At 46.5% G+C, this 25,943-nt stretch overlaps 1 protein-coding gene across 1 annotated transcript in view; it reads right to left on the bottom strand.

The window, feature by feature from the left end:
• Positions 1–25,943, bottom strand: part of ADCK1 (aarF domain containing kinase 1) — a 407,695-nt gene that overhangs the window by 313,613 nt on the left and 68,139 nt on the right. Inside the window, exons 4-5 of the mRNA XM_086939457.1 lie at positions 23,965–24,147; positions 15,719–15,877 (exon numbers count right to left, since the gene is read on the bottom strand). Coding sequence (XP_086795583.1) covers positions 15,719–15,877; positions 23,965–24,147 — 342 coding nt within the window. The remainder of the gene's footprint in view (positions 1–15,718; positions 15,878–23,964; positions 24,148–25,943) is intronic.

Genomic DNA, 25,943 nt, shown 5'->3' with positions numbered 1-25,943 from the left:
GGGGATTGAATGAAGATGAGGAAATGTGTGTGTGCATCTGGGATAACTGCAAATACACATTGTAAAATCTTTGTGAAATCAGTATGTAGTGTATATATATCTTTTTTAGTTCGAAGCTATGTTTGTTTTTAACATTTTAATGCATTGATTGCACTCTTTCATTATCTTGTAGGAGACAATGTTGTCTGCAACTCATGTTGAAGAATTGGCATCCTAAACATACCGACATCGACACTATGAATCTAGAGTGATTGAAATAACATCATGAGTGATTGACATAAAATTTGCACAGTGGAGTAGGGCACATTGTAATATGTTTTAGGCCCACTTGGGCTTTATTGATTGGATCCTTTTGTCATGTCTTATGAATTAATAAGCCCACTTGGGCAGAATTGACAGACATGCATGTAAATGGATGTGGTTCATTACACTTATGTTGACAAATATGAGAAACAAAGTTACTTACAACGGTGCTTACTGTTAAAACGGTGCTTACTATTTGTATGAATCACATTGTGCAATATGGTATTTACCTCATGAACTTTGAGATATATATCACTATATATTTGCGATTCGATATTTTGTACATAATGTTTTTTCAAAACTTTATTATTACTAATGTGTCACAGTCGGAATCACAAAAGACCATTCTAATATGGCTGCCAAAAAAACGGAGTGCAGAGACACGTAGTCCTATTTCACTTTTTCTTGAATTTTACACTATATGTATAATGGATGCACAAACAGTTCCCGACCAGTGACCAAGGTGCTTTTGGCACTGAAACGTGACTGCTGCATGTTCTAATAAATTAACACGCTGCAGAAAACAACTGGGCTCGAGTGGATTCTTAACAAAGTTGGAAGAAATCCTGTGTTGGAGTTTTAAGAGGGTCGCCGCCATTAAGTGGCAGAGAGTTGCGAATGCTGTGTTGCTTATATGGATATATATATATATATATGATGTTACTTACTCATTAAGAGTTGTTGTTTTTGGCATGCTGTAGAATCACATGCTTAGCATAAGTCCACAATCTAGTGTTGGGCTCGGATGTCTGCAAGTTGTTTTTCTTCAAAGAAGTCTTTCGCGCAACGAGGTATTGCGACTCCTCTTGTTGCTGAAAATGCACTTGGTCATAGACTACATTGTTGGATTGTTTTCCTGAATGACAGGTGAAAATAGAAAATGAAGTAAAGTGTAGTATAAGGCAAAGTCCATGCGAAAGGAGTTTTATGAAGCAATTGTGAAAAATAACTGTAACAAGCACTGGTGTTCAGTGAGGAGGCTTTACACATGTGAATCTACAACACTACATGCCACAAACAGATACTTACTGGGAAAGTAACATTTTCTGTTTGAGGCATTTGTGGCTGTAGATAGACATGCTTAGCATAGACTGTAAAGCAGTTCTTCATAAACGGCGGTTAACCTGTGGGAGTTATAGCTATTTGAAATAGTGTCTGTACGACTGCTTGGCCAACGTTGGCTTTTTGGCAGGCCTGTGCCTCTATCAATTAATGTTTTGTAAATGTATGCAGGGTAGACCATGTAGCTTCTTTGCAAATGTCAACTATAGGCATGTTTCCTAGGAAGGCCGTTAACACTTCTTTTTTATGAGTGGAATGAGCTCTAAGAGAAACGGGTAATTTTCTTTTATCTTAGCATTTTTGGATGCATTTAACCCCTTCCATGCTGGGACGATTCTGCTCCTGTGCTGCAGAATTCAGCGCGGGTGCGGTCATGACGGCCCCCAGCCGTCATCAGCACACGAGCACTGTAGTGCATGACGACTGGGGGCCGTCATCAGCATGGAAGGGGTTAACAATCCATCATACAATGCCTGATTTAAAGATGGCCCTTCCTTTGTGATGTTTTAACAAAGTGACATATAGTTGTGTTGTTTTGTATGATTTAGTCCTGTCTATGTAATACATGAGAGCTCTTTTTACGTCTAAGGTATGGAGCTTCCTTTCTGCAACAGGGTCAGATTCTGGAAAAAAGACAGGCAATTCAACAGATTGATTGTGATGGAATTGTGAGACTACTTTAGTAAGAAATTTGGGGTTGGTGTGAAGTACAACCCTATCTTTATGTATTTGGAATAAAGGTTCCACTAAGGTTAATGACTGAAGGTCGCTGACATGTCGGAGTGAAGTGAAAGCAAAAACTAGAGGGGGCAGGAGTGGAGGGGTTCAAATGGACGGCCTATTATTCTTATCAATGCACTATTGAGATTCAATGTGGGAGCTATTGGAGCTCTAGGAGGAATAACTCTTTTAAGTCCTCTAGGAATCCTGAATAGGGAATTATGTTGTCTATTCAGAAGATATGCAGCTCCTGCTGTTAGGTGTAGCTTTTTAGATGTAAAAGCAAAACATGATGTATATAAATGAAATAAGTAGCAGACCGTGCAAGTGCACTTAAGCTGCTAAGGGATCATTGTATTTGGATTGATAATAGTGAACAAATCTTCTCCTGGCCAGAGACCTGCTCTCCCTTTGCAGCTCCGCTGCTGTGCCGCTGCCCTGGGCAGTGCTCGGTGTAGGTAGGTGTTTGAGCCACTTTATGGATCGTGTTGTGCCCACTTTTCAGCCCAGTATGTTTAGTTGTTATTGTTGCCTTTATTGTGCCATTCTCTGTATAGTTGTCCATTTTCAGCCCGCTTCCCATTGTCCTTTCCCGCTGCTGCTGTCCCCGCGACCACTCCCCCTGCCGATTCCCGCTCCCACCTCCCAGCTGCACCTCCCTCCCCCTCCCCTATTTAAATGGCGGGTGATGTGCTGCCATGCCGCTGGCAAGCCCATCTGCACCCCTCCCCGACCCAACCTCGACCAGCGCCAGAGACCCTGGATCTCTAACCACCCACCGCTATGACTCAGCTGCCCTCCTCGCACTCAACCCAGGAAGTAACAACAACTGTCAGCTGTCCATGCCGAGCACCACCCATGGCCAGTTCTCCTGCCATAACTGCCTCCAGACCTTCACCACCGTTCGCACCCCCATGGCCACCGCCCACACGCCAAACGCCAACACCTCCAAAGCCTTGAGGTGCATCCTCCTCAACGTGCGCTCCCTGCACAAACACTCTGTAGAAATCTGGGGCTTCCTCGACACCCTCTCACCAGACATCGCTTTCTTTGCGGAAACCTGGACCAACTCCACCCCTGCCCCGCCACCGCCATCCCGGACGGATACAAGATCCAGAGGAAGGACCGCCCCAACCGCCCAGGAGGAAGACTTGCCATTGCACACAGGAGCTACCTCCAACTCACGACCTCCAGCTCGAGCTACAGACTGCCCACCACCAAACATCTCAATTTCCAGATCCAGACAACCCCAGAACGACCTTAAGAGGCACCTTTGCTTACAGACCTCCCGGATATCAAACCGTGTTTACCACCAGCATTGCCGACCTCCTCGCAACCCACACCATCTCCTCCATGGACTACATACTCATCGGAGACCTCAACTTCCACCTCGACAACCTCAGCGACCCAAACTCCGCCGCCCTCCTGGACAACCTCGCCAACCTCGGCCTGAAACAACTCTTCACTATCCACACCCTCGACCACATCTTCGCAGGAGGTAACAACATTCACTTCAGCCTTCCAAGTATCCAAGAGGAACCTCCGATCCGCCAACCTCACCCTCGCAGAATACCCGCGCCTCTGCAGAGCACGAATGGGTGGAAGAACCTTCTCCTACATCGCGGCCAAGACCTGGAACAGGCTGCCATTTAACATCAGACGCGCCTCCACCCTGCACATCTTCAGGAAGACCCTCAAGACCTGGCTCTTTGACTGACCAGAGCTGCCCCCCCCGCCCCCACCACCAGCACCTTGAGGCCCTCACGGGTGAGTAGCGCGCTTATAATGTCCCCGATTGATTTGGCAGCATAACAGGTCAGAGCAGTAGGCATATGTGCCTCTTTACGAATATTCATACATTGTTGTGGGAGAATGAGGTATCCAAACTCCAAGACATGAGAAGCCAGATTTCTAGGTTGAGTGATCTGGGTTTGGGATGTCTGATTTGTCCATGGTTCTGCGTGAGAAGGTCAAGCCTGTTCTGTAGTGCCTCGTAGGGGACTACCAACATTTATAGAAGTGTGGTGAACCATGGTTGCCATGCCCAAGTGGAAGCCACTAGAATGAGGGTGGGAAATGTCTGCTGAAGTTTGCAAACCAGAAATGGAAGCAGTGGGAGACGTAGAGAAAGTGTAAGTAAATATCACGGAACAACTCATCCATAGTGCATTGCCCCTGGACTGTGAGTGTTGGAACCAGGAGGCGACGTTTAGATATTTTGTGTTTTCTGATGTGGCAAAGAGGTCTCTCTGTGGCTGGCCCCAAGGCTGGAAGTATTGAAGGAGGACTTGTGGGTAGAGTTCCCACTAGTGGGCTTAGTGTGTCCTGCAGAGGAGATCCGCAAAGTCGTTTCCCACCCCTTTGAGATACTCCGCTAACAGGTGAATGTTGTATCGAAGTGCCCACCTCCAAATAGTTTGGGCTAAATGGGAAAGCTGTGAGGATTTGGTGCTCCCATGCTTTTGGAGATAACACATTGCTGTCATGTAGTCCATCTTGAGGAGGACTAGCTTGCTAATTTGGTGAGGAAGGGAGGCTTTTAACTCTAGGTGAACAGCTAGTAACTCCAAGAAATGTATGTGGAGATCTCTCTGACTGGGTGTTCAGTGGCATCCTGTAAGGGAAGTGTCGCTGTTACTGTTCTCTGCAGAACTGGGTATAAGAAAAGCCGTCCCTTTAACAGGTTGGTGGTGTTCCACCACTGCAGAGAGTGGAAATCTTGACGGCTGATCAACACAAGATCTTCTAATTGACCCTCAGCGTGAGTCCATTGGTTCAATAAGCACTCTTGCAACTGGCACGTGTTCAGTCTGGCATGGGGTATTTTGGCTATACATAAAGCCATCATGCAGAGAAGACGCATGACTGTCCTGACTGTTACTTGTTGACCTGGTTGTAACTGAGGAATGAGTGCCTGGAATGCTTGTATTCTTGCAGTGTTTGAGTTAACAATACCTAGTTGTAAATGGAGAATCGCCCCTATGTAAGGGTACATTTGAAGTACTTGAAGGTGAGATTTTAATGTGTTGATTGTAAATCCTAGTTGATGAAGTAGGTTTTTGGTGGCCTGTGTGTGTTAGAAGCATTTTTGATGCGTTGTGCTTTTGACAAGCCAATTGCCTGTAAATGTATGCCTTGTCTGCTCAGATGAGCCACCTTCACAGCAAGACATTTGGTTAGACTCTGGGTGCGGTAGTGACCCGGAAGGGGAGAACCTTGGATTGGAAATGTTGACCGTTATTATGACTCTTAGATATTGGTGATGTACAGGGTGGAAAGGAATTTGAAAATAGGCGTCTTTAGGGTGGAGTGCGGCCATGAAGTCACCTTGTTTAAAATATATATATATATATATATATATATATTGAAAATGTCAGTGGTGTCGTGAAGCATGCATTTGGCCATTTGGCATATACAGGTATTGCGAAGAGAGTTGCATAGAGGAGAGTGTTTCAAATAGGAAGTCATCCTTGAAGGGCTCTGTATGTAGCTGTACGTTATGGAAGGCAGCCGCTCTACCCATTAAATTATGGTAGGTAGTAGTGTCATCAGGGGAGATGGTTTGGCAGGATACAGATCGGGGGCAGTATCAGCAGGTGAATGATGTCATATGTATCCAAGGATCATCTTGTGTTGGAATTTCGGAAGAGTCCCCATCATCTTCACCCCCTGTGTATGAATGTAGTCACCCCTCCGGTAAATATGTTACAGGAGCAACTGGTGAAGCTGGTGTTAATGGTGTATGATGTGGTGAGGGTGTATGATGTGGTGAGGGTGTATGATGTGGTGGGGTGTAGGTGGTGGGCTGAAATGTACGGGGCATGTGGCCTTGTCCATCTTCTTTCTGTACTTGGTTGGAATTGGAATATCCAATGCCTCTTCAAAGGAAAGTTGCCTTTTGGAGGGTTGGGCAGCACTGTGGGGCGTCTTGTAATGATGCGCCCAGTGTCAGGATGTGCTTCGATCTACAATCCAGTTCTTCTTGTAGTTTGTGAAGCACAGTCTCCACCTTATGTGATGTTTTGGAGGGGGTGGACATTTTTTTGCCTCCGATTCCGGTGTTTTTGGTGTCGAAGGTTTGGGCTCCGAGGCAGCTGGTTTCGGTGCTGACATTGGCTGGTGTTTCGATGCGGAAGCCTTCGATGCAGAAGGGTGACTGGGGTAGAAGGCAAGAGTAGGTGTCTTTGGTGGGGGGAGGGGATGCTTTCAGCACCAAGCTGGAGCTGGGAGTATCCAAAATCATCAGTTGGTGGCCACATTGGCCCGAAGGCAGTGGTTGCCCAAAAATTGTTTTATGTCTCTCGGAATTGTTTGTCGACCATTTGTGGTGGTTTTCTGGGGTCGGTGGTGGGGGCACAGTACTTACGGCTAGTTGAGTTGCAGGCAGGTCTTGCTGCTTGAAGTTGGAGCCGGAGCCATCATCGTGGGAGAAGGTCTCTTCATCTGCCATCTACGCTTGTGCCTGGATATCTTCCTAGAGGTCCTCAGGTCAGAAGAGGTCTGGAGTGTTATCCACACTCATTTGATAGATCTCGAGACATCAAGCCTGAGTATCACAAAGAGTCTTCTTGGACCTGAAGGAGTGGCAGGCCTCGCAGCTGGCCTCGTTGTGCTCAGAGGAGAGGCACAAATTACACACCTGATGAAGGTTGGTGCGAGGACACTTCGTGTGACACAAAATCGAAAAGGCATCCATTCCATCACCAAATGGACATGACACGAGTGGAACACATAAGGATGAAAATAAGAGCTCCAAAGGTTGAAGACCTACAAGGGGCTGTGGCTGACATCAGTGGCCCTGACAAAGTTAAGTCATCGAATTGAACCAGAGGGAGTGAAAAAAGGACAGAGATCTAAAACAAAACTAACGAGGAAAATAAAGGAGTTGTGACTAACCACAGCGGTTCATCTACTCAGCAATGAAAACAGTCAGGTTTATCTACAATAAATCCCCATGTTCCGTGCAAACCAGAGGACATGGAGAAAAAGAGTTTGAAAGCCTGACATTTTGGTTAAAAACACTAGTGCAGGAATATAGATAAAGTAAGATACGTTGTGCATCTAAGGTTAAGAGTTTGAGAGACAACATACTCAATGTGCATGTTACAACATGTGCAACAGGAGAGTAAGAATCACAGCCAGGCAGTTAAAACCTGGAAAGGTGGTGCAAAGAAGCAACTTGTGCTTTGGCATAAAAACTGTACTGCACTTTCTGATGGATACTTATACCGGCAGATTCCTCACTTGTTGAATATCCCCAGGCACCAGATTGGATCCATAAACTTGATATAGCTCTCCTTTGTAGAGGGACACAAGTTCCATCTCACGTGATGTCACGTGATGTGACTGAAGCCATAACGCAACCACCAACATTAGTTCCCTTTTTACCACATCATTCATTTTGGATCCAGAGCTTCGCTTCTTGATTTTTGCCAAGCCAACCCTCTAGTGAGATTCCTGGAGATTTCTGTATAATTTTTTTTGTACAGTGCTTCAGATAAAGGTTTAGGCCATGTAGCTTTATGACGTGAAAATATCTATCACTAATCCCCACGTAATTGGCTAGTAGTGCTTGGGGTCGTGACAGGAGTGAATGTCATGCGAGCAGTGTCCGCATCAAAACTCCAAGGCTATAAGCAAGAGCACAAACAATCTTTTTATAGCCTGTGCTGACCATCTGGCGTAGACATGGTTTATGCTCCAGATCAAGATGTACACTTTAGTTCAAAGCCTTCCTCCAAGTAGTTCAGAGAAAAAGTAGCCTTGTTTCAAGCCATCTTCAGAAAGGTGGTGGAGGTATTAGAATTGGCTCTTCCCTCTGTGGAATCAAAATCTTAAATACTGACAGATCTCCTACACACTGCTTTCACTTTGGCAGCAACACCACTGTCTTTTAACAAGACACTGATGTAACCAGTAAGGGATGCCTGTAGGAAACCCACATCAGCACCAGCAGTGAACCTCAACAGGGGCGTAACAAACGCCCGGCTTGCACTGAAGCAAGCCTCTCCCTCCAAAGCAGGTGCAGGCTGTCTGCAGCCTGCTCTGAGCCCCTCCCTGACTGAAGAGAAACAATGTTTCAACTGACGTTTCTCTTCAGTCAGAGCCAGGCCCGGAACATGGGTGGGGGTGGGGGATCCAGATACAGCATTCCCCACAGGGCTCTGCTCCTCTGAGACGTATCAGCTACTCCCACTTCCCACCAGTGCCAGTCTCACACTGTCACCAGTGCCAGCTCCTCCCACTTCCCACCAGTGCCAGTCTCACACTGTCACCAGTGCCAGCTCCTCCCACTTCCCACCAGTGCCAGCCTCTCACTCTGCCACCAGTGCCAGCCTCTCACACTGCCACCAGTGCCTGAAGCTCACTCTGCCACCAGTGCCAGCCTCTCACTCTGCCACCAGTGCCAGCCTCTCACACTGCCACCAGTGCCTGAAGCTCACTCTGCCACCAGTGCCAGCCTCTCACTCTGCCACCAGTGCCAGCTGCTCACTCTGCACTAGTGCCAGCCTCTCACTCTGCCACCAGTGCCAGCCTCTCACACTGCCACCAGTGCCAGCTTCAGCCACTGCCCACCCATGCCAGCTTCTCACACTGCCACCAGTGTCAGCCTCTCACACTCCCACCATTGGCAGTCTCTCACTCTACCACCAGTGCCAGCCTCTGACACTTCCCACCAGTGCCAACCTCTCACTCTGCCACCAGTGCGAGCCTCTCATACTGCCACCAGTGTCAGCCCCTCCTACTTCCCACCAGTGCCACCCGCTCACTCTGCACCAGTGCCAGCCTCTCACACTCCCACCAGTGCCGGCCTCTCACTCTGCCACCAGTGCTTGTCGCTCAGTCTGCCACCAGTGCTTGTCGCTCAGTCTGCCACCAGTGCCAGCTGCTCACTCTGCACTAGTGCCAGCCTCTCACTCTGCCACCAGTGCCAGCTGCTCACTCTGCACTAGTGCCAGCCTCTCACTCTGCCACCAGTGCCAGCCTCTCACACTGCCACCAGTGCCAGCTTCAGCCACTGCCCACCCATGCCAGCTTCTCACACTGCCACCAGTGTCAGCCTCTCACACTCCCACCATTGGGAGCCACTCACTCTGCCACCAGTGGCAGCTTCTCACACTGCCACTAGTATCAGCTACTCCCACTTCCCACCAGTGCCAGCCTCTCACACTCCCACCATTGGCAGTCTCTCACTCTGCCACCAGTGCCAGCCTCTCACACTGCCACCAGAGCCTGTTCCTCAGTCTGCCACCAGTGCCAGCCTCTCACTCTGCCACCAGTGCCAGCTTCTCACACTGCCACCAGTGCCATCTGCTCACTCTGCACCAGTGCCAGCCTCTCACATTCCCACCATTGGCAGTCTCTCACTCTACCACCAGTGCCAACCTCTCACTCTGCCACCAGTGCCAGCTCCTCACTCTGCACCAGTGCCAGCCTCTCACTCTGCCACCAGTGCCAGCTTCTCACACTGCCACCAGTGCCAGCTGCTCACACTGCACCAGTGCCAGCCTCTCACATTCCCACCATTGGCAGTCTCTCACTCTGCCACCAGTGCCAGCCTCTCACTCTACCACCAGTGCCACCCTCTCACACTACCACCAGTGCCAGCCTCTCACTCTGCCACCAGTGCCAGCCTCTCACACTACCACAAGTGCCAGCCTCTCACTCTGCCACCAGTGCCAGCCTCTCACTCTGCCACCAGTGCCAGCTTCAGCCACTTCCCACCAGTGCCAGCCTCTCACACTGCCACCTGTGGCAGCTGAGCTCCTCCGACTACCCACCAGTGCCAGCTTCAGTCACTACCCACTTGTGCCAGCCTCACACTCTGCCACCCGTGACAGCCTCTTACACCACCAGTGCCAGCTGCTAACACTGCCTGTGTTTGCTACACTCCTGCCCAGTGCCAGTTCCTGTACAGTGATGCCACCTATACCACACTGTGCACCAATGCCAAGCAGTGCCAGCTCCTTGCACTGCCCTCATGTGTAGGTCAGTCCCCCTCAAGTAGTTGATGGAAAAGTTTAGACTCCTTGGCCAGCACTAATATTTGTTCACTGTCTCTCAGCTTATCTTTTTTAGCCTACGTTTTCACATGAAATCCCCTTAGCTCAGTGCCCAGAATGCATTTGAAAAGGTACAGTCAAAGCGCTATAACTTAAGATGCCTACTTAATTCCATAAACTTCTCACTACACAAAAGCCAAAGCAATTATCTCCATTAAGTAGGCACAATTAGGCACACAGCTTTGAAATTCATTGGGGCCTCTTCGCAAAGGTAAGTTTACACATGTACATTTACTCAGGGCACAAGTCCTAAAAAAAGAAGTGGGGGGTGCTGTCCTCACCACAGGAAGTGACGTCACGAAACGTGGCTTGCACCATCAGACTCATTGCCTCCCCTCGCTCACCCCTTAGATGCGATTTCATCAGAGAAGCCAGCGCATGAGCAGCGTTCTGAATGAGCTACGATCTCGCACCAGAGGCCAAAAAGTGAATGTGTGGGTCCATTTGCTCCAGTTATCGAGATCCTGGTAAAATAAGTGGGGGGACGCCGTCCTCCGCGTGATACCCCGACTCGAACCCTGCATTTACTCCTGTAAACCCCTGCACCTAGGAGTAAATCTAAACCTTTTTGCCAACCAGCATTTCCTACTGTAGATTTACACCTAAGTGTAAACTTACATGTTTCCACCCACTAGTGGACTTTCCTTCAATAGGATTTATGAATCTATAATAACTACTAGTAACTTTTCACTCGTAGGTAGTGATTTCCACCACTGTAGTGGAGATCTCCCTATGAGGAAGTATAGGGAAATTATTCAAGCTTCTTTTTAATTTAAAGAAATATGAAAATATTGAAATATAAAATATAAATGTAAATTAATTTAGGATATTTATAATACATCTATATGTAATAAAATAAAATGTTGCAGCTGGAGAGACAGTGGAGAGAGAGTGGAGAGAGACAGTGGAGAGAGAGTGGAGAGAGAGAGAGTGGAGAGAGAGAGAGTGGAGAGAGAGAGAGTAGCAAGAGAGTGGAGAGAGAGAGACAGTGGAGAGAGAGTAGAGAGAGTAGAGAGAGTGGAGGGAGAGAGTGTAGAGAGAGAGGGATTAGAGAGAGAGTAGAGAGAGAGAGTGGAGAGAGAGAGTGGAAAGAGTGGAGAGAGACAGTGGAAATAGAGACAGTGGAGAGAGAGAAAGTGGAGAGAGAGTAGAAAGAGTGGAGGGAGATAGTGGAGAGAGAGTGGAGAGAGTGGAGAGAGAGAGACATTAGAGAGAGAGTAGAGAGAGAGAGTGGAGAGAGAGTGGAGAGAAAGAGTGGAGAGAGACAGTGGAGAGAGTGGAGAGAGAGAGTAGAGAGAGAGAGTGGAGAGAGAGAGTGGAAAGAGTGGAGAGAGACAGTGGAAATAGAGACAGTGGAGAGAGAGAAAGTGGAGAGAGAGTAGAAAGAGTGGAGGGAGATAGTGGAGAGAGAGTGGAGAGAGTGGAGAGAGAGAGACATTAGAGAGAGAGTAGAGAGAGAGAGTGGAGAGAGAGTGGAGAGAAAGAGTGGAGAGAGACAGTGGAGAGAGTGGAGAGAGAGAGTAGAGAGAGAGTGGAGAGAGAGAGTGGAGAGAGACAGTGGAGAGAGAGACAGTGGAGAGAGAGACAGTGGAGAGAGAGAGAGAGTAGAGAGAGAGTGGAGATAGACAGTGGAGAGAGAACGAGTGGAGAGACAGTGGAGTGAGTGGAGAGAGAGTAGAGAGAGAGCGTGAAGAGGGAATATAGAGAGAGAGGAGAGAGAGTGGAGAGAGAGAGTGGAGAGAGTGGAGAGAGAGAGAGAGAAGGGAGAGAGAGAGAGTGGAGAGAGAGAGTGGAGAGAGTGGAGGGGGACAGTGGAGGGAGACAGTGGAGGGAGAGTGGAGAGAGAGAGAGAGAAAGAGAGAGAGAGAGAGAGAGAGAGAGTGTGGAGAGAGCGTAGAGAGAGAAAGTGGAGAGAGAGACAGTGGAGACAGAGTGGAGAGAGAGACAGTGGAGATAGAGTGGAGAGAGAGAATGTAGAGAGAGAGAGAGTGGAGAAAGAGTAGAGACTGACTGGCTGACTCAGAGACTGGATACTGACTGACCGAGAGACTGACTGGCTGAGAAACTGACTGGGAGAGAGAGAGACTGGCTGACTGAGAGAGTGACTTACTGACTGACAGAGAGAGAGACTGATTGAGAGTGAGACTGACTGACAGAGAGAGAGACTGACTAACTGACGAGACTGACTGACTGAGGTAGAGAGATATTGACTGACAGAGAGAGAGACTGACTGACTGACAGAGAGTGAGACAGAGAGAGAGGCAGAGACTGACTGACAGAGAGACTGACAGAGAGAGAGAGACTGACAGAGAGATGGAGACTGGCAGAGAGAGAGAGATAGAGAGACTGACAGAGAGAGAGATAGAGAGGCTGACAGAGAGAGAGACTGAGAGAGAGACTGACAGCCAGAGGGACTGACAGGGAGAGAGACTGGCAGAGAGACTAACCGAGATAGGGACTGACAGAGAGACTGACAGAGAGAGAGACCTACTGGCTGACAGACAGAGAGAGAGAGAGAGAGAGAGAGAGAGAGAGAGAGAGAGACAGAGACTGACACTGACTGACTGAGAGAGACTGAATGACAGAGAGAGACTGAATGACAGAGAGAGACTGAATGACAGAGAGAGATAGACTGACAGAGAGAGAGAGAGAGACTGGCTGACTAAGAGAGAGAGACTGACAGACTGAGAGAGACTGACAGAAAGAGAGAGATAGAGAGACTGACAGAGAGAGAGATAGAGAGGCTGACAGAGAGAGAGACTGAGAGAGAGACTGACAGCCAGAGGGACTGACAGGGAGAGAGACTGGCAGAGAGACTAACCGAGATAGGGACTGATTGAGAGAGACTGACAGAGAGAGAGACCTACTGGCTGACAGACAGAGAGAGAGAGAGAGAGAGAGAGACTGACACTGACTGACTGAGAGAGACTGAATGACAGAGAGAGACTGAATGACAGAGAGAGATAGACTGACTGACTGAGAGAGAGAGAGACTGGCTGACTAAGAGAGAGAGACTGACAGACTGACAGAAAGAGAGAGAGAGATAGAGACAGAGAGAGAGAGACCGACTGACGGACAGACTGACAGAGAGAGCGAGAGACTGACAGACAGACTGACAGAGAGAATGACTAACAGAGAGACTGAATAACAGAGAGAGATAGACTGACTGACTGAAAGAAAGAGACTGACTGACTAAGAGAGAGAGAGAGAGAGAGAGAGAGAGAGAGATAGAGAGAGAGACTGTGATGAATTGGGGTCAAAGTGTGTATGAAGCTATGCAATGCCTCTTAAGATTGCTATTGTCTACTAATAAAAATGTATTATCAAAATGTGCTCTTTGTATTTACATCTGCTTTTGAAATACTGCATTGTCGCATTGTCTAATTCTTTTAAATGGAAAGGAGAAGGAGCATTGGATGCACTTTTGTCAAAACTGAACGATGAGTGGGCCCGATGTTGTATATCATGACAGGAGTCTGCATCAGGAAACCCACCTAGAATTGAGCAAACTTCCCCGGCCTACTGATGACAGGGACCCTGTAATGAATGGACCACCACCTATGACAGCCTGCGGGCAGACTAAGCCCAACCTTTAAATCCACCATCCAGGGTTACTTATCACGGTTGGATTGATGACAGTGGCGTAACAATCGCCCCGCATCCCCCGCAGTATGGCGGGTTGCTGAACTGAGAGCTTAAGACTGGCACGAAGAATGGGGGGGGCACTGCATGTAGTTTGCAGGGGGCCCCCCTCAAGTTTCGTTATGCCACTGAACCTCAAGCTGACCAGAAGCTATGGACAGCTTCAGGTGACCCACCATTCTTGTCAGTGCATCCTTCCCAAGAAAGGCAGGTAATGCAGGCATCGTCCTCAGTAAACAAAGCCTAGGAGCTAGCTCAGGTCAATGTGGCCCTCAGGGTAAGTCCAGGATACCCTGATGGACAAGCTGTTCGACAAAGCCCACCTTCTCAGAGACAAGGTTTCAGTTTCGGCAATGCCAACCACTTCAGCCTTCAGAGCAGCAAAAACCTTTGCTCTGGCAGTACATAAGTAGGGGCAAAAGTAGGGGCAAGCAGACCCAGAAGCCCCCCCTCTCCTCATCTGCCTCCACATGACCTGGAAAACTTCTTCAGTGTTACCTTGAGGGGAAAAGTGTGGCCCAAGGGAGGACTGGTATAGTCCTTTTTACAGGCTTGGTAAGCCATTACATCAAACTAATGGGTCCTTCATATTGTAGAAAGGGTATATGCGCTATCCTTCCAAAAGAGTCCTCACAATGAGTCCTCACAATTTGCCATTCAGTCAGAAGACCATCTTCCAATCCTGCAGCAGGAGGTAGTGGCCCTGCTGCAGTAAGGAGTGGTGGAGTTGGTTCTATGTCAGGAAATTGGGCAGGGGTGCAGGCCTCAGTGCTCCTGGTCCCCAAGAATAATGGTGGTCCTCGCTCGATCTTGGAACTAAGGCTTTTGAACTTTTACCTCTGCAGGAAAAGGTTACAAATACTGTTCTTGGCTTATGTTCCTCTGACACTGGAAGCAGAAAACAGGATGGAGTCCTGCAACTTGCAGGATGGGTATTTCCATACGCTCATCCTTTAGTCGCACAGGAGGTGCCTGTATTTTGTAGTATTGTTCACTCACTACCAGTTTACGGTCCTCCCATTCAGACTTACATCCACACCTTGACCTTTCGCCAAGGTGATGCTTTGGGTGTGGCCCATCTCAGGAGGTTGGGTATCACTGCATTTCCAACCCTGGACCACTGGCTGTCCAAAGCCAGTTCAACAGGAAAGGTGTTGCATCACCTGCGGGTAACAGCATCTCTACTATTCGACTTGGTCTTTTTCCATCAGTGTGTCCCAGTCTCACAGAGAGCCCTCTCGGTGCCAATTCTTCATAGAGGCTGCACTGGCGGAACATTGCTTTGATCATGCTCTTCTTAATTTGAGGGCACGAGACGCTTGTTTTATGATTCCGATGTTTCAAGAGGAAGCTCATATTCCAGTCCTGAAGGGTCTGCTGGTTTCATGCATCCTCCAGCTCATGTATACATACTGCTATACGATGGCTCTCTATTGGTGCCTCCAAATGCAGTGTTTACAGCATGGGTGACATCTGGAGGACACAATCGTGATCTAGGACACTGCAGCAGATGTGACTCAGTGGTTGGTGGAAAAGCACATCCTGAAATTAAGGCCATTTGGGGAAAGTAATATACGTAAAGGGTTTATTGTCATGTGTAAAACTTTTGACTAATAATTATAAACTAGGTGACGCAAACACAGAAAAACTGCAGCTGTGGCCGAGGGACGCATGTTGTATGCTAAAGGGTTTGACCACAAGAATAACCATAATAATAAAAAATAACGCACAATTCACAGCTTCACGATGACCCTCTGGGGCTGAGATACATGTGGGAATCTTCTCTTGTATGGAAAAGAAAGAACAACTGTCCTGCCCTGTGCACTAATCTCCTCCTATGGCAGTTCTGTCAGTAAATGTTCTGTGCATGCAGTTGCTGCGTACATCCAGCCCTTGTGGACCTGCCTGGCCACAGTCCAATCGCCTACCTTCAGATATCTGAAGCGCTGCAGCATCTGCGCCATTTTCTCCGCGTTGCGGCCCTCGTTCAGAAAGTCCAGCTCTAAGGGCAGGTTCTTCTTGGCTTCATCGACCAGCCACATGAATTCAAAATCTGGAAATATCTTCTTGACGACGCGGAGAAGAACCTGTAAGGCAAAAAACAGCTGTTGTCTTTAATCTAGATCTAGCAATTCTATATTAGTTTCAAGTTTAGGCCCAAACTAAAGGCTTTGGTCATTTTTGCTGAGTCGCTCATACTATTTCGAAAGATGAATTTTCACATGCAAGCAAAAGCTATATCTGGTTCTAAACGCCAGTGAAACAAGTTTTTTAGTCAAAACATGTGGGGTGGGTCTGGCTAGGCCTGGGCGTCTCAGCTCCGCAACTGTATAACATATGTATATATCAGCTGCATGATGTTCTCATGAGTTGGTCACGACCCACGCCCCCAAATGAATACTTTAAACCCCACGTCTTTCTTTAACACAGCAATAATGTCGGTAATTCATTTGACTTTCAAGTAAAACACTTACAACCATCTTTTTCCTGATCATGAAGGAATTAAAAAAGATTCTCCCATTTATCCGGCAATTGTCTTGGCAGCAATTGAGTCAAGCACTGATTATTAGATGGCTACTTTATTGTAATGCATTTTATGTTAACCTCTCAGGTCATCTAAAACAGAGATTGCAGCTAATCCAGAACGGTGCTGAAAGACTGATACTTGGTCTCTCTAAATTTGGGAATATCTCAAAACAGTTTAGAAAACTTCATTGGCTCCCCATATGGAAAAAATGTTGGCTTAAGGTCCTCTACAACGAAGCCTTCTTTCAGGCGCTAAATCTCTAATTTGTTTAAAAATGACCCCCCCCATAGATTGCTGCACTCAACCTCTCTCTATTTGATGGTTGTACTGAAGTTCCACAAGGCAAGGCTTGCCTTTTCTGCATGTTATGTCTTACTTTCAAACTTAGCGCCAGGACACTTTTGTGTAATTGCACGCTTAACAAACTCACAATAATAATTAAGGACAATCTAAGGCCTATAGCACAGTACTGACTCGTCTAGTTTGTGGATTCAAAGTATTTATAAAAAAATAATTTCAGCATGTTAGATAAAAAATTGTGTATTCCTGTTTTGCCCCAAAATTGAGCCTTCTTGTTATACTGGTGGATGACAAGATGCTATAATCTGTCATAAAAGCCCATACATATTTCTTACGGGTTTCTTTGCATTTTCAATGTGCCTCATATACGTCGAACCTTTTGTTTTAGAAATGCATTAAAACACAGTTTTTTCTTTGCTGTACAAGGACAATGGAAAATGTTAATTTCTTGTTTAGAGCATTGATTATTTCCTCAAAAATATAAAAAAAATACAGAAAAAAACAAAAAAGATGCGTAAAATAATGTCAGTGTTGCATCCACTTTAAGTGCCTACAACTTGTCATCTCGTACTGTGGAAAATTCTCTAAATCTGTTCAATTTGAGGAATGTTGAAATTTAGCACAATGAAGATCTTCCTCGACTTCGGTAGCAGCTGTTAGTGTAGCCAGGTTTCTCCTTACTTTTTGTAGCATACAAGAGTCTCCAGTTGACGAATTTCTCTTCAAATATAATATTATAACAAAATATAATGCATTCCGCACATTTTCAAAGGAGAAAAAAAATAAACTGTTCATTAGAACAAATCAGCCATTGAGGATACTAATTGATTAGCTGTCTGGCCCAATTTGAAATTTTAATCTCGCATAATTTAGTGCATTTCCTATTAGGCTAGTTATGCAAAAATACGCCACATTGCATAATTTTAAATCCATTCAAATAAAAATCCTATTGCGGGAACAAGGCAAATGACCACGCTTGTGTTTTTTGCACCATTTTTTTTTTGCACAAAATGCATCCTCGAGTCTAAAACGGACGCGAGGAAATATTTTATTAAATTTCACATAGCTCTATAATTCAGGTTTGCATTTTTTGTTAATGTGTGCAATTTGTCTGAAATTTCACTTAATCACCCAAAACTAAATTAAGTTAATTTCACCCTCCTAATAACTATATACAGCTTGACCATTTTGAGCTTTCTAGAATCTTTGTTATGGCTTTTTTAAACTCATAGCAAACACTTCAAAAATGGCAAAGAGAAGTAAGGCGTTGACATCCACGGTTATAGTCCTGAGCAAATCAAACATTTCAAACCCCAAACACCTACATTTTTAGATTATTCGAGATTCGCTAGGCTTCAAAGGTTCAAGGGTCCCATTTGGTTTCCTGCTTGAAGGCAAGAGACTAATAGGCAAGTTCTTTTCCTATTTCTGAGAATTGTGTAATAGTAAGTCTGCCAACCATGCAGCTTTCATAACTGCCCTCCAAGCTGTGCGGAGCAGGCTCTGCCCACATAAGGAGAGTTCCATTTTTTTTGCTTTAATCCAGTGGCGGCCCGTGCAGGTAAGCACGGTGAGGCAAGCTGGAGACAGGGCGATGGGGTGAAGATAACAAATGACGGGATAGGAAATGGAAAATATATAAATAAAATCACTTACATTTGCGCTCACCGCATCGCGGAGTCAGCAATGGGGTGAGCGCAAGCTAAGCGTTTTTATTTATTTATTTTACGTTCCCTATCCCATTGTTTGTCACTTTCACCCCCACCCACCCCACCTCAACACGCTTACCTGCACGGCTCACTACTGCTTTAATCGCCCTTCTGACGGCAGGACCACTTGGCCCCTTCCGCCACTTCTCAAAAAAAAATTGTTTTTTTTGCTGAAGCTGTAGTGCTCTATAATTCAGCCCTACCTACATTGCTCCTGCATGTTTGTGATGCTTATGGAGATGCTAAATGAAATTTTACACAGTATTGCCAAAGCCTACTTATTGGCTAGTAGCCACAACATCCAAAATGCCAAAAAGAAGTGAGAAACCAAATCAAGAAACTCAGAATCCAGTTTGTCATCAACTCCGAAGTGCTGTGTCAAAATGGCATGTCCCATTCCTCTTAATGCCGCCAATGGGCACAAAATGCAGAGGGCTGCAGAGTGGCATAATTAATCTTTAAATCGCCATAGCCATAAACAACAAGCAGAAAACGTGACGATCAAGCAAGCTTCCCACTGCTTTCTTAAAGTTTAAGGTACCAACTCCAGAACCCTGAGAGTGGTTCATGATGGGGAGAAATACCTGAGGGGATCACCGCAGATTTTAACAATTGCCGGTGGAAGTGGACAAGGAGCTTAACAAACATAAGGTCCCAATATAAAGATTATTTTCCCATATTCTCTGGTGATAACGAATTGAAAAAGAGCTGAACATTGGGGCAACTGGGTAACACAAAATGTTTTGGTAACACCTAAAGCACAGAGCTTGCATTTCAGCAATCTTCAAAAGGAAGAAATTGAGGCTATTGGTGAAGTGATGTTGCTATGTGCGCCCTAAGTGGGTAAGGTATGCCCAAATGTGGGTCCCTTGCTTGCTGTGCCACTGGATTCAAGCTAACCTGGCTGATGAATGGTGACACCCCGAAACCGGTCCAAGGATGCTTGTTTCCGGTCCAGGGAGGACCTGGCCTGTTCCCATGGGGCGCGTGGTCAAAACGGGATTTGCATATGGCTGGGTCTAAACTGGGGTAATCTGACGAGCAAAAATAATGATTAATTAAACGCAGCTATGTGACTGAGGTTAGTGTTTGAAAAGTTTCAACACTCCATCCATCATTTTATTTTGTGATGCTGTATTGGTGAATAGTTCCTGGTCCCCCAATGGATCCCCAGATCCATTGGGGGACCAGTGTGATACATTAGGAATACGTGATGCTGCGAAGAAAAAGAGCAGTTATGTACCGCACCAAATGACATCAAGCAGACAATTGTATTCTGTCTTATAATGATGGAAGGGCTTTAAGCAGACTGAGTTTGCTTACAGTCCTGTCCAGAGGCCTGCCTTGCGCCAGGCCAGGAGCACGTGGTCATTTTTCGCAGCTGACTCATGAACCGCTAGGCACTCGAGTGAGCATCAGTTCAGCTATGGTATTTGGTGCAATGGGACCCACCGCGGCAGTGAACAATCCATTGAAAGTCTCGTCCTGGTGCTGGCAGGGCCTGCCTGCCCTCAATGCCAACAACGCTGGAGCTTGTTCTCCCCAAATAGTGCGTCTGCTGCTTCGCCATTCCTTCGGGGGCGCGGTGAGCATCTCCGTGAATAAAACCGCTGTTTACAGGATGCGAGGCGCGCTTCTTTCTCAGAAAATCAAAACTCATTCTGGCGGTGTGCGCGTCGTTTCAATAAGCAGCGCACAGCTGCCCGTCTTCTATTCAAGCAATCTGCCTTCTGCAGCACAAAACACTCCCTGCCTGCACCCCAGCACATGTGCGTTTGACTGTGTGCAAAACACACTAATGTGCCGCCATGCTTGCACACCCCCAATGACTGTGGCAGCATGGTTCGAGGGGTAAGTCGTTCTCAGTCCCCCAGGTGCGCATCACACCATGTGTGAACATATACCTGCATCTATAAGATACAGGCCTGCAGCCATTTCCCTCAAGGAATTGATATGTGCATACCATGCATTTGCATACAGTGACTATGAATATATCTCATGCAGGGCTCGAGTCGGGGTACCACGCGGGAGGACGGCGTCCCCCACTTCTTTTACCGGGAGCTGATAACTGGAGCAAATGGAGCCACACATTCACTCTTGGGCCTCTCTGGGGCGAGATCAAAGCTCATTTAGAACGCTGCTCACGCGCTGGCTTCTCTGATGCAATCACATCTAAGGGGAGAGCGAGGGGAGGTAATGAGTCTGATGGTGTAAGCCACCTTTCGTGATGTTACTTCCTGTCGTGACGTCAGCATCCCCCCACTTCTTTTTTTAGGACTTATGCCCTGATCTCATGTCAACAATAGATGAGCCTTAACATTTGGTGTGGATCCACCCTATAGTGGATAGAACCTATGGTGCAGTACAAGGTCTTGGAAATCCAAGAGATGGGATCCAATACACGTTTTGGCTCCGGACGCATTTTGGTGAATCACATTATCTGTCTGTTTCAAACTGTAAAGATGTGTAATGTGAAGTTAAAATGCATAATTACAAAAAATACAACTTAGCTAGTTGTGTTCCTAAGGCAAGACCACGTTTCACCTTGACATCACATTGTGGGTCAGTGATTCCATCTCAACGGTGTTTGATCTTCTTTTCTTGGTTAAGAAGCTTGTGATACAAAAATGTTTGCACTAAGCCATCCTACAAAGTCGTCTGCTGCTTCTTGGTGATAGCTGGCAAAATGTTTTATCAAGAAAACAATGTTCAGTTACACATGCGTAGCATGTCTTATGGTGTGAAGGGTTCCCATTGGTCGCATGCTTTCTCATGTCAATGATTAACGAGTGCAGAATGGTGTGCATATTTCATCATCTATACGCGTCATCTTAATCATGGGACTGCAGGGAGATAAAGCGAATTGCCGAGAATCATAGGACACTACAGGTCATAATGGGAATGAAACACTGTTGTTCTGCACAGTACCTATTTGAATTAATAGAGCAATGCTTCCAGCAAACAGAGAAGAAACCCATTTCTATGTAAGGGGGCCTGGTCAATAACATCTTGTACAATATTTATATTTTCATAAGTTCTTTGAGAGGGAACAAGATAATGGAAATGGAAATACAAAAGCAGAAAAATGGAGTTTATTCGGGAGAGGTGGGAACCCATCTAACAATAGTATTTAATCGCAACCCCTGAACTGGAAGGACTTCAACAGAAAACACATCACAAGGAGCTTCCTCCACCCCATATTTGGGTCCAGATCTTAAGTTCGCATTAAGGGGCTTCAACAGTACTTAGGCTTGTACTCCCTAGGATTTGTCTCGGTTTCTGCCTCATAGTCTGCTACCCAATCACACCAGCATAGGTTAAAAGGAGGTTGCTCAATGGGGCACAGTGTGGTGCCAGTTTCTGCAGATTATGCTCCTTTCCCCTCTTTATGAGCAGTGTAGGCGACCATGAAGTTGATCCTCACTTTCACCGGAAGCCAGTGGAGAGTTAAAAGGCCATGTTTGATATGGTCGTGCTGAGAAAAGTTTAAATTTCAATATAGTTGAAAAATGAATAGAAAGGCACACAAAAATATTGGATGCAAGACCCAAGTAAACAACATGCTACCATAGATGCTCAACACGCTACACTGTGTACATAGAGTTTTGTGAAAAATATTCACTAGTAAATGCAAAAATCTCTCTCTCTATACATGTACTCACCTGGCCTCTTGGAACTGCTCCTCGCCACATATTATTCACAGCTCTTGGTCATGTTCTGACAGAAGGCTATTCAATACTAGAGTTCTTGTGTTGTATAACAAAGTTAGGCACGACCAAAAATGTAGATAGAGAGTTGATGCAGGTTGACAACAAGAGCTAAAATCTGACATGAAACATTGAGACTTCTAAAGGTGAAATACGAGCTTAACCATTGACAGACCAAATAGGATGCTACACATACACCTTCCACGCATACACAGAACCAGATCACTCCTAAAGCAAAACCCCTTGACCTACCTTTCCTCACCAAACCTGGCTGGACCCTGCATCGGCACCTGACATCTCCATCACCCCCAGGTACAAGGTTTCCAGGCAAGACAGACTTCACAAACCCGGGGACAGAATCACCATCATCCAAGAATATCATCAGCTGCACCACATTCATGGACATGTCATCCTCCAACATGGAGCACCTGTCATTCAAGCTCCATATCACAGCCAACATCACCCTAAGCAGCACTATTGTCTACAGACTACCCGGAGCACGCACCACCTTCACAGACACCATCATGGACTTCGTAGCACCACTCACCCTCAATGCTTGCAATTAAATCCTACACAGAGACCTGAACTTCCACTTCGAAGAACACGCCAAACACAACTCAAGGCCATTCATCGAAGACCTTGAAAGCATGAGCCTCACCAAATGATAAAGGGGCCTACGCACATTGCCAGATACTTCCAGTACACTATTTTCACCAAATTCAACATCCAAGTCTACAAACCCATACCAGTCCCCTGGACAGACCATGCCCTTGTCAAGTTCTGCATCCCTGTCCCGGTCCAAAGCACACGCAACACCACCAGACCAGCCTACTAAAACTGGAACAGCATCACTGACAAGGACTGGAACACCACTCTCAACACCCACCGACCCGAACATAGCAAGAGCCGCCCCAAAGCCATTAAGAATTTCAAAACAATAATTTTTTTCTATCCATAGATCTTACCTAACTTCTCAAAAGTTGTCAAAAACATCAGCTGGCCCTCCGGTGAAATGCAAGAAGTGTGGACTAGAGAGCTTCCGACATCCATATGTTCAGGAATGTCCAGAAATTTTGGAGTATTGGACGAAGGTCAGTGCAACTATCTCCACCATTCTGGGGGCTCAAGTTAAGGTAAGCCTTTATACGAATATCTTTGGAATCTCTAGCCAAGTTACAGGCCCAGCAAGAGCCTTTCTCTTCTATGCAATACCATTAGCAAGAAGGGAAATTTGTCACAGATGGGTGGACAGCCGGTCCCTCCAACATTCGGACTGGCTGGAATCTGTTATATCAACATCAAAGATGGACCGGAGGTGGACAAAATGAAAGAGAAAGATGGCTCTTTGGGACCCTCTATTAAGATGGGTGGATTTGGATGCTAGGCGAAAAAACTGGGCCCCCCTCCTTCTCTCCCAGATTTGACCAAAACTTTTGCCCTAAGATTATACCTCTCTGGATCTCTCTAGACTGTGATGGGCCCTTCTCAGTTTCGACATCATGGGACATCTAAACAGTCATTCATGTATATCGGATGAAATTTGGAGAGTGACCTATTCTCGTTGCTGGGGTGATACCTTACAATACACAGGTCTACCCGCAGTAAGGAGGGTCACAAGTCCTTCCTTACCTGCTCCTAGGGTATTTTGGGTACTGAGGTTTGGAGAGGCTATTGCGGTCTGAGGTGAATGAGGACAAAAAATAAATAAACAATTGGATCACCTCCTGCATTGACTCCTTGGCGCCACTGCAAACACAGCAAACAACATGATCCAGACACTAGGTCAGTTGTTACATGGAGGAACTCAGACTTAAACCCCACTGCACACAGCTGGAGTGCAAATGGAGAAGGAGCCAGGACAATGCAGACAGGAGCATATTCAAATCTGCCCCAAGGAACTATCACCAAATGATCCATACTACCAAACATACCACGTTGGCAGACTGCATTGATGCCAGCAGCAACAGAAGCAAAGAAATCCTCACCATTGTCAAAGATTTCACCTCATCATCGGCCGCCTCCAACTCGATCACCCCTCGGAGGATCTCGGCAACAATCCCTCCAAATTCTTTAGCAACAAAATCACCATCATTTACAACCTCTTCAACCCACAACTGTAACCAACAGAGCTCAACAAATGCCTCCTGATCTTATCCAAAGAATTAATGCTAACCACAGACCGTTTATCACTCCAGAAGAAACTGCCATCGCTATGAAATTCATCCACTCAGTCACCTCATCGGACCTCCGCCTCACCATGCCTAATTGAGAGTGCTGCAATGCATCAGCGCCATGCTAACAACCATTCTGGATGCCTCCATGTATTCCGTGACCTTCCCAGATGCTAGGAAACACGCAACTGTTCTCCCATTGCCGTATACACCATCAGCTGACCCTTCAATGTTCACCAACTACAGACTGATCTCTCTGCTCCCATTCCCAGCCAAGATCTTTAAAAAAATCATCAACAGACACCTCACCGAATATCTCAACTACCACCAACTCCTCAAAACCACCCAGTCTGGTTTCATACTTAACCACAGCATGAAACCTGCCCTCGTAGACTCCATGGATGGCATCCGCATGGCTCTGGACAGAGGAGACTGCAGCCCTCATCCTCCTGGACAGCATTTGACACAGTCTTCCACCCCATCCTCATCTAACACCAACATGACATCGGAATCCAAGGACACACACACTTCATTGGATCTGCTCCTTCCTGACTGGAAGAGCCCATTCATTCAGCCTGGCACCATATACCTCAGATGCCCGTGATCGCGTTTGCGAAGTTATGCAAGGATCCTCCCCGAGTCCGACCCTCTTTAAAGCATATATGAACACTAGCCAGCATCATCTGCTCTCACAACAGCAGCGTCCTCTCTTATGCAGAGGAAATGCTACTCATTCTCTACATCATGGACAAGAAGCTTAGTACCTGGATCAAGTTCAAAGCATGCATGCTTAAATCGTCCACTGGATGAAAAACAACTGTCTAAAGCTTAAAACCAACAAGATCAAAACTGTGATCTTTGGGAAGAGCACCTCCTTGGTCTCCACCTGGTGGCCACCAGAGCTAGGACTGACACCGACCCCCACCACCCATACCAAGAACCTCGGGAACATCGACAGCATAATCAACATGACTGCCCAAGTCAATGCCATCATCGCCTCATGCATCCATACCCTGAAGATGAGGAGGAAGATTTTCAAATGGCTCACAATGAGCCCTCGTGAAACCATCACACAAGCCCTGGTCACAAGCAAGGCGGACTACAGGAATACCCTCTATGACGGGGGGGGGATAAAAAAACTTACCAGAAGGCTGCAGACCGATCAGAACCCAGTGTCAAGAATCACTCCCAACCTTCCATGCCTCACATCCATTACATCACACTAGAAGGCTCCCTGTTCACAAATCAGCACAATTTAAACTGCTCACCCACACTTTGAAGGAACTACAGAACACTGGTCTGGCATACCTCAACATCTGCTTTCACAAACCTTCCAGACACCACCTCCCATCCGGACCCCTGCTTGCATACATCCCCCACATATGGAATACCAGATCCAGTGGTCGAGTCATCTCCTACATTGCTCCTAAAGCATGCAACAAACTGCCCCTACACATAAGAGTCTCCTCCTTACTTCTTGAATTCCGCAAGAAGCTGAAGACCTGGCCCAAGATGTGGCTATACACACACCTGCCCAGCGGCAGGATATAGGATTATAGTGTACTCTACAAATCTGCATACCATTGTAATTCCAGGATATTTGAACTTTAGAAACCTGTCACTCAAACCTTAAACATGGAGTTATAGGCCTACTTTAGATGGGACACTTATGGTAGGATGAGCTTATTCAACATGATGTGTTGTACACCGAAATGTGGGTTTTGGTTAATACTGTATTA

This window comes from Lissotriton vulgaris, chromosome 9 (genome assembly GCF_964263255.1).
Source record: "Lissotriton vulgaris chromosome 9, aLisVul1.2, whole genome shotgun sequence".
NCBI lineage: Eukaryota > Metazoa > Chordata > Amphibia > Caudata > Salamandridae > Lissotriton > Lissotriton vulgaris.
This window is presented reverse-complemented; position numbering and strand designations above follow the sequence as displayed.